This window comes from Colias philodice, chromosome 9, assembly GCF_061535455.1.
Source record: "Colias philodice isolate Cphi_HAF_F1 chromosome 9, ilColPhil1 Martin Lab GWU primary, whole genome shotgun sequence".
Lineage (NCBI taxonomy): Eukaryota > Metazoa > Arthropoda > Insecta > Lepidoptera > Pieridae > Colias > Colias philodice.
Genome location: NC_143094.1, coordinates 9,804,825 through 9,815,350, shown reverse-complemented (window position 1 = coordinate 9,815,350; position 10,526 = coordinate 9,804,825). Strand labels below are relative to the sequence as shown.

Here is a 10,526-nt window from a genome sequence, read left to right as displayed (position 1 = left end):
ATTTTCTTTCATATGCATCCAAAATGTATTGTAATGGTCACAATTAAAAACCATACGTAGAACAATATAAAAGAAAATTGTGTTTCGACCAATAACTCAATTGAAATTATTTCATGTTTTTTGGCTTATTGGATTTGTCTCTACGTGCTAGGATTACGATAATAAGTCTTAAAAATAATAATTTTCATTTTCATACAAAAAGTCTACTCGGGTGGAGCCGGGACAAGCAGCTAGTTAAGAGTTATTAAAGTGTTACGTGGTTACATTAGTTTGTAGGTACAAATGATGTTTTAATTAAAAACCATACGTAGAACAATATAAAAGAAAATTGTGTTTCGACCAATAACTCAATTGAAATTATTTCATGTTTTTTGGCTTATTGGATTTGTCTCTACGTGCTAGGATTACGATAATAAGTCTTAAAAATAATAATTTTCATTTTCATACAAAAAGTCTACTCGGGTGGAGCCGGGACAAGCAGCTAGTTAAGAGTTATTAAAGTGTTACGTGGTTACATTAGTTTGTAGGTACAAATGATGTTTTAACATCCGTGTTACAATTCCCGGTACGATAAACGGAGAAACTAATAGAAACTGAAGCTACGCTGTGACACATGATTTATTGTTTCCGCTACACACGGTTCAGCTAACAATTCTGCTATTACTCGTCTTCCACCATAAATAATAATACTTCGAAATGGATCTGGTGACTTTTCATAATGCAACTTGTTTTATTTATGATTTTAAAACGTGCTGGGTTTGACGACATGTGTATATGAGATTATTTTGCTTTTCATTTTCAAAATTTAAAAACTGCATTGGAATTTTATTACACATTTTTTTTATAATTATTTAATTCCAAATAATTAATCATAAAGCTTAATGAATTCTATAATTAATAAAGAAATTTTCCTCACTCACCACTTTACATTCTATCGCGTGTATAGTCGTTGAACTGAAAAATGGACAAGAGATTGTTTTCAAAGATAAATAAAATATTACAATGTAAAAAAATGTAAGCTTTTGTAAATGTAGCTTACAAATTAAATGGTACCGGGATAAAATGACTCTATGACAAGTGATTAGATCGCTCACTCTTGCAAAAATATTTCACTGAAGTTCTTTAAAAAATAATAAGAATTCCATAAACATAATGAGCAAAGAAGCTTTGTGTCTTCTTAATATTTAAGTTTCCTTTTTAAATCGCATGTCAGGCGTTGTTTATGATTCATTTTATAGCTCCCCACTGAAATGTTAATTTAAAAGAAGCCGTCGTAACCCAAATAAAGATAAGGAAGGAGGTAAAAAGCAGGTCAAGGATAAATAATAATTCTTAAAAAGGTTAATTTCATATTTATTGTAATGAATTAATTAGTGTGAGCAGTGAGCACTCCGGATGTGACTTCCAGAATTTTTGAAATATAAAGCATTGCTTTGTTTTAAGTTCAGTGCTAAGCTTAACGATAATGTTTTTTATTATAAACGATTTGTAAAAGTCTCTTGTCTCACTATCTATACTAGTTGTTGTAAAACCATACACGAATTATGTAAAATATACTTAAATACCTATAGTACGTGAATCCTTTTTTCCAATCAATATAAAAAATGCTTTTCTGTTAAAATATCTTGAAATAAGATCTTGTTATTATATTGATATAACTTGCAGTTCTTAGTCCCTCATGACGTAACCTTAAGGTATGGATTATGAGTGAGACGTTTCGAATTCAAACCTTTATATAATATATTATATGAAAATGGTGTGATATGTAGAAAGCATTGAAAGGTGAAAACGAAAGATTTTATTTATTTTTCATTCAATGCACTTGAACTTGTTGTTCTCCACCCATTACCTGAATAATATTGTTCATAAATCAGTCAGACATTGTAAATAATAAGTAGGCATTACAACGAAAAAAGCTCTAATTTTCCATTCTGGTACATGCAATTGTTACTTACCCATAAAGATATCGTTATCTTGATAAAACGTAGTTTCACTTTTTATTGTGAATTGATTACCGCAATATTATTACAATAACGTCTGAAAAATGAGGAGAGTAATAAAATAGGAAAGTATTACTTACCTCAAATACCAATACAAATTAATGAATATACTATTCTCAAAACATAGTAAAAATAAATATCCTAAGATAACATACTCGATACTGTAAAACTATTAGAAAACAATTGTACTTCTATTTTTCTTTTCAATTAAAAAGTAGGCGAGGCAACTGACTAGCTTTAAAGCAGCAAATGCATTTCGCAATTACAAGTGAGCGGTTCGCTGAAATTCAAATACGCTGGCTTAATGTAAATATATGTATGCTTACATTAGTTATTAACTCAGTTTCTGTTTAAACAAATATAGATCATTTCCAGGAACAAATGTAGTTCTGGGTATTCGTGTGCATTTGGTTTGAAAAAGCTATCGATGAAACTTTTTAGAAAGTGTTTACGTTAAAATCCTATCGTAAAAGTTTGTGGGGGTTGTGTGTGTATGTTTGTTACTCTTTCACGTAAATACTCCTGAACTGTTTAGAATGAAAATTTGCAGCAGATAGTGGGCAACTTGGATTAACACTTAAACGCAGCTTAAATTGAAATATATGAATTTGCAAAGATTTTTTTAGACTAGGTTTTAAAAAAGGGAAAAATACATCATTTATTGCTCTATCCATACTAATACGTGTTAATATTACCTATAAATGCGAAAGTAACTCTGCCTGTCTGTCTGTTACTCAATCACGCCTAAACTACTGAACCAATTTGCATGAAATTTGATATGGAGATATTTTGATACCCGAGAAAGGACATAGGCTACCTTTTATTGCGAAATATGTACCACGGGCGAAGCCGGGGCGGACCTCTAGTAGTCTATATATTTAAGCCAATGTTAATCTATATATTTTGTAATAAAAGGCAATACATTTAAACTATGAATAAATTTTTAATAGAAGTAGATTATGGAGTACGATTAATCTTACTTTACTGTAAAATTAAAATCCCTTTAATGGCGTTTTGAATAAGAATTAATTTGCTTCTTAAATCTTAAGAAATAGCGAATAACGATGATTCATAAAAAAATGTAGTTTGTTTTTTTAAGGGCTCTTGAAATATTATTTAATTTTACTTCGATGAATTTATTAATCAATTAATAATTTTTATTTGGTTATTTTAAGTTTAATTTCATATCTTACATTGTTAAACAGCAGCTTTTACAACAAACCAATAGCCCTCGGTTAGTTTATCCAAATTTGTTATCTAGTTTACCTCTAACCAAACTATACAACAGTCTTTATAATCCCTATTCTCATTATCATCTATAAATGAAGACTAGATCATAAATATGTCATACCAACATTGATAAGCAATTTACGCACTATAGAAATAGTTATATCGTACTTATCCTTGTCCATGAAATTAGAACCATTCAATCATTCTAATGTTGACTCAATAAATTCCTCTTATGAGTCCATTAAGGTAGATATAACGCCATTATCAGGTGTTATCGTGTTATGGATTATTCGCGACAGCTAGTGGTGTATCTGTCACTAAAGTTCACAAAAGCGTGCGGTTAGGCTTGCGAACAACTTGTGATTGTTTTCAACACGTGATGGAATATTCGTTCCTAAGATGACGGCATCTGTAATAAGGTAAAGATTAATTTATTGTTAAATTTTTTAATAGTTGTTTGACGAATTGCTAATGGTCCTGATAATATAACTTGATGTCAATTGTTGCGTAATGCTGAATTCCAGTCAATTATCTTTGCGTCATTCCGTTTTCCAAGATTTAGTTATATTGAATTTATAGAGTTCTTACTTTTAGATACTTTAATTTTCTTTAAAGCATTTTTAATACAATTATAATACTAGCTGTGTTTTACCAGCAGTGTTCCGCTCTTGTTGATACGTGATGATATAAAGCCAATAAAAAAAGCAATAAATGGGCTATCTAAACAGAAATAATTTTTCAAATCGGACTTGTAGTTCGTGAGATTAGCGCGTTCAAACAAACAAACTCTTTCAAGCTTTATAATATTAGTCTTGATTTTCGCAAACTAATATTCTGTAAAAATAAACAATTACAGGGACGCTTCGTGTAGTCGAGGCTGGCTCAGATTGATCGTTCAAATTTTCTTCGGAATTATAATAGTGACGAGTTTCATTTTGATTCTATTGATGGCTACTTCGAGAAAACCACCTCCAAAACCCGCTTCCCGTTGCCGAGTGCGGGAGTGCTACGTTGTTTGTAAAATGGCACCTTATTTCGATGAATACGAAAGTGATATCGTGGATGCTGCTTGGGTAAAATCTTGTTATTGAAATTACCTTTCGTTTAGGAGCTTTTATTGTAGATTAAGATCTACATTTCTTTAATTTCCTTTGTACGATAACAATCTGCTTAAAGGTTTAATCTTTAATTAAATGTCAAATATTAGTACTTAGGTATATTAATTACTTGATAAAACTTTATGGGTGTTATTTATTACTAAAATTTTGGTTTATTAGTACATTATACAATAAATTAATAGCGTTATGTTATTTATGGAACAATCTGTGTTTTAGAATCGTTTCGTGTAGAGCAAGGTAAATTATAATTAACCGTCTAAAACGTTTAATATATTGTTACAGCAAGCAGATGCGACTTGTGAGAGTATAATATTAATTTTAAAGCAGCCGTTCTTCACAAACAACACACTGCCGCAGAATTGGCTCTCGGGAACGCGTAGCAATGTTAATGAATTGGCTATTGTCGGTGGCAATCTGAAGCACATATCACCGTGCGCTTTTATCAGCCAGTTCTCCAATAACATACAGGCGCTCATTCTAGAAAATATACAGTTAACCACATGGGGACCTGAAACCTTTGTGGGACTCTCGAGTCTTAAACAACTATATATCAAAGACTGCAAGCTTATAAATATAACAAGAAACGCTTTGCAAGCTGTCGACGACACTTTAGAATTCTTGGATATAAAAGCGAGCTTTATGTGGAATCCCGCCTATATTACTGGCTCAACGAATCTCGCTAGGCTAAAAGTTGTAGACTTTGCGATAAATCCGTTTTACAATATATTGGATAGATCAAGCTTCACGAAGTTACGGATGTGCACAACGTTGTTTTTGAATTCGTGTCGGATAACCTCGATTGGAGAAGGTGCTTTTGATTATTTGGAAAATATTAAGATATTATATTTGAATGACAATAATTTGAAAATTGTTCCGGCTGGGTTTTTCGATAAGATTCTACCACGGCAACCACGACTAGCCCTACATGATAATCCTTGGAATTGTGACTGTTCTGATTCAATGTTTAAGAGTTTATTGCCAAGAGATGTACTTATGGTGGATCCGATGTGTCGTTACCCTAACAGCTTGAATGGTTTAACATTTTCTGAATTTAATTATTATTGCATGAATAAATCAAACGGAGAATACATAACGGTCATTAAATCTGATCAAGAAGATGTAACTAATTGCGATGAAATAAATAGGACTCCTTTAAATATAAATGATATTTGTTATAAAGGCAGTCATATTATAGGAAACAAAACTCACATTATTAATCCGTATAATGGTGGTTGTTATTTAAATCTAAAACGAGTCGAGAGAGTCAGAAATTTTTGGTTGTCAATATTAAATAATTCAACTATTATTATCCATAACAATAACTGGTTAAGTCTCACATATTCAGTACGCAGTAACCATCACTCTATGGTAGAATTGTCATCAAGCAGCAGGGCAGACCAAGGTCTACTCTGGTATAAGTCATCATGTCCTAACGAAATTTACTGTTTAAGTCGAATGCCTTCTTCTTTAAGAATATTTGACTCCAAATCGAACATTCGATATGCTTTTTGTCCCTTTGAAACAAAATCTGGAGATATACACGTTAATCAATGCGTCTCATACACTTTAGCCGATATTGATACCTATAAATACATATATAAATTCCATGGCATTATCGGATATATACTTATATCAGTAATGTGTGCTATATGTGGTGCAATTTGCATATACGCTTTAATCCATTGTAATCCACATTTATTAAGGGGCAACAAAAGAATTTTGTTTGTAAAACACAAAGAAATAAATGCCCTTATTCTTCCCCCAGATGTGCCTTTGCGTAAGAATACCTTAACTGATTGCAGTTTGACTGATGGAGAGATGAATAATATATTTTTAGTTTCAAATCAGATAGAAAGTCTATCTTCGTTGGAGAGATCGTTTTCATTTAAAAGCTCTAAAAGTATGAATAGCAATGATGTGAGTTATATATCAGCTATACAACCGACGGACGAACAATTAGCTCAATGGCGGATTAGAGAAAGTTATAAAAATGTTCAATACGATTCCATAAAGTCGGATAATCTCTCTAGCATTTTTGATACAGATTCACTCACATACTATTCACTGAAAGAAATTTACGAGACACCGCTCGAAATGAGCAAGAAGTAATACATTAGTGCGTCCAACGGTTGCTAAAAGAAATAGACGATTTCATAAATCACTTGTCAGTCTATCACTGTTTTGTGAACGTTCATTAATCATGGTATTAAGAGATAACGATTATAGTTTAGCCGGGAGTTCGTCGAGACGTATTGAAATGGTCAGTCGCGTCACGGAGGTGCTCACAAAGTGAATCGATTCGTACAGTTGTTTCCGCACGACGTGTATTGTCTTCGCCGTGAGACGTCAGATCTATTTTAATGACTAGTTCAAAACCAACTGTAGCTCCCTGAAGCGTGATTAGTGAGTATCGGTCTATTAGATCTCTTGGCACTTTGACGTTTCTATTTCTTGTTATTCTATTAAATAGTGTATTAAATATCTGTGGACTTTTGATATGCTATTTTTCTTTTGAATGTATTTTTAATATTTTTTTATTTTATAAGAATTCTTTATCCTATTAATTATATTGTGATACGGATCAAGCAAAGACAACAATAATGTAAAGACTGCCAACATCAGATTGGAACGAACTACATTATTATTGGCGTCCCTTACCTGTCGACTGTGGCTCGATACTTGGCACAGATTAATTGGATTGGCAGAAAGTTTTGCAAATATATTTTTTTTATTTTACATGTTCTTTTATTTTTTCACCTCACTTATTGGGAACAATATGTATTTAAAATCATTTATCAAAAATAGTGTAAATCAATTATTATAAATTATAGGAAATGTAACCACAAACGATAATATCTTTCTATTCATAGGTACTATACCTACTATTACTACGCGTAATTAATTTAAAACTTTATTAGGTGTTAGTTTATGATATCCGACCTAAACAACGATTCGAAGATGTGTTCTATAGATTAATTATTAGAATGTACAGTGATGTACACTACATTCACATATTATATATTTTGACTGGAAATCTATTAATAAAAGTTTTATCAAAACTATATTAATACTAGCGGTCCGCCCCGGCTTCGCCCGTGGTACATATTTACGTTTTCTCTACGTAAGAACCATCCTCGTACTTCAAGGAATATAATAAAAAAATAATTATCGAAATCGGTCCACCCGTTCTCGAGTTATGCGCTTACCAACACATTTTGCGATTCATTTTTATATATAAGATATTATAATAACATTAAATTAGTAGTTGCTTTGTTGTAAAAAGGAAACAATATCACCTTGTACATTTTCTTTGTTATGATTTCTTTATATAATAAAAAATAATATTTTTTTATTAAATAAAGAATTTTCAAGATATTGTTACATAGGTAACTGTGTAACGCAGTATAATTATAATCTATTCTATATAATAAAAATGAATCGCCAAATGTGCTAAGCGTAAAACTCAAGAACGGCTCGATTGATTCCTAAAATTGTATCAAACCCTTTTTTTAGGCACAAGGGTTAGTATGGAGCAAAAACTCAAAAAAAGGGGCAATAGGACAGAACAGTAATATTATTATAGTAAGAATGATATTCAACAAAGATAAGTTAAAAGGAAAGCAATTGAAAAATAAACATTTTCGTCTTGCTCTAGCAAACATCGTTCTTACGATGTACGTATGTACAGAAATGTATTACTTTTTTAAATATTTACCCTTTCCGCTGGTTTTATTGAATCTGTTTGGTGCACTTACTATTCAATTTGAAAACGTATTATAGAATTAGCTTTTCCAGCTAACATCCTATGTACATATTTTTGTTTAGCTAATTTTTTTTAAATTGTAAAGAAATTGACAACGTTAAAAAAAATAAAATTGTAATTATTATGATAAGATGAAGATTTTTTCTCAAACGTATAACATTATATTTTTTAAATATAATAATTACTGATGTTATTAGCCACAATAAGTTTTATAATCTTTCTTAATATACTATTATAAAGGCGAAAGTTTGTAAGTATGGATGTATGGATGTTTGTTACTCTTTCACGTAAAAACTACTGAACCGATTACAATGAAATTTAGCACACATATAGAGGGTAATTTGGATTAACACATAGGATAGGTTTTATCCCGGAAATCCCACGGGAACAGGAACTATGCGGGTTTTCCTTTGAAAACGCGGGCGAAGCCGCGGGTGGAAATCTAGTATTTTAATATCGTATAAAGTTAGTGTCACTTTTTTCGATAGAGGTACATCGAACAATTTCGTTACGAAGCATGCAACAATGTACACTGTTTTGAAAACGACAGCAAAATTTATAACCAATAAGAAACGAACAATATGACTTCACCATTCCAAACTACACGTACAGTCGTAACATAATTAATTATGTAACACCTGTACAATCAATTAGATAAGAGGTTTGTCGCTGTTGTCTGGTAACCCCGGCAGTGTCGCGTGCCAAATTGTAGAAAGGAGCGTCAAGCGTGTACGACAATCGTCATCAGATGCAGCATGTGCAACAATTAGGTACACGCTTTATATGAAATGGCCAAGGTCAAGGATGAATATTTACGTAACACAGATTATAATATAATTCACTAATGGAGGGATTAGCAGTACTTACTGCTGAAACCTCGTGCTTTTAATTAACTGATTTTTAGCTGAATTTTATTAGTGGATTACCGCCTTATATTCTAAATACCGCTAAATATTGAGGTGTTAAATTATTATTATAAGAAGAAAGAGCTTTATAGAATTGTATTCGGATAGAAATAAAGATTTGAGTTACACGCATTTTAAAGGGGTGCTACGTTGTAGCACGAATTTTAGGGGCCAGTTTATCGAATCGTAACTTTTTTTTTTTTAATTTCTGTTAGTTGCTTGTGCTTGATTGAAATAAGCATGGACGTATAAAAAAAGACGGACGGTATATCGCCTAAACATTGAGTGAAGCCTAGTAATGGCGGCGAAACATCCATGTGTGTGTGCCATGTTGCCATGGCAACAGCTGTCCTGTTGACAATGGCGGCTGTATTTTTTTCTATAAATTTTGCCGTAATAATTTTGTCATTAAAACATAAAAGAAATAACTTGCTTCCCTGTGGAATGTAATCCCTCGTGTTTTGTTATTTAAAATTGTACTGTTGCGACACCATTTAACCATGCAAGACGGCATTTTAAATATTTTTTGTGAAACAGTGACGCAGTTAATCAGTTGGTAGTTCACGACGTAATGGCGGCCGACTAGCTTACTATGGTGAGAGTGTGTGCGTGTTTATTGTCTTTACACGATCGCTAGCTTACTATGGTGGCTTCACGTTGTTTGTTCGTAATACGGCGTCCGTCTTTTTTTATACGTCCATGGAAATAAGTATATTTTTATATTTCTGCAAGTTGATCTAATCATTTTAACCACACACAACATGTTTTTTGTTTCACAATTTTCTTAAAATGTAGTCCAACGCATTTAAATAAACATTGAAATGAATGCGATTTCAGAACATAGGAATAACGTAGCAATTTGTGTCTTTACTCATGTATAAAATGTGAGTTGCGATTGAAGCTATGAATAACTGCAGAATTCCACTCAACTCAATTTTTCCATTTCAAACTCTCGGATATCAAACGCGCTGTAGTTTGAAACCCTTCTGGCACGTAAATATTACTATTGTTTGCGCGAAAGGATATAGATAAAACTGATATGAAAATAACTTTATAACTTTTATTCTGAAAATACTCTCACCTACTGTTCTTTTTCAACTACTTTTGTTTATTATGAAATTTGAATAATGATATATGGTATTAGTATTGAGTATTTATGTTTTATTTCGAAAATCAAGCTGTATTCAAATATGCAGCGGTTTGTGCTTCCATGTGAACATCTGATTGCTAATTGAGTCGTATATTAAGGGGTTTATGTTATTAAAAATCGTATAACAAACTGCATTTGCATTTACCATTTGTTTTGATGTAGAATCGAGGATATTAATGGTACGTTTGTGCTATTGGTAGCCCGTGGTTAATGTAATCGCTAGACCACAAAATAAATATTAGCTGGCTTTCGGAGCTATGCATGAAAATTCCTAGCTGCATGCCTGCTACAAAACGATTCTGCTACAAACCTATTAAATTACAAGTGATTTTAGTATTTCCCTGGGAAATACTAAAATCA

At 31.9% G+C, this 10,526-nt stretch overlaps 1 protein-coding gene across 1 annotated transcript; it reads left to right on the top strand.

Moving 5' to 3' along the window:
- The first annotated feature begins 3,629 nt into the window (after positions 1-3,629).
- On the top strand, positions 3,630-6,457 carry LOC149486063 (uncharacterized). Its single transcript, XM_089698684.1, has 4 exons — positions 3,630-3,641; positions 3,986-4,033; positions 4,085-4,303; positions 4,631-6,457. Exons 1-4 carry the CDS (start codon positions 3,630-3,632, stop codon positions 6,455-6,457), a joined length of 2,106 nt encoding a protein of 701 aa, XP_089554810.1.
- Positions 6,458-10,526: the final 4,069 nt, after the last annotated feature.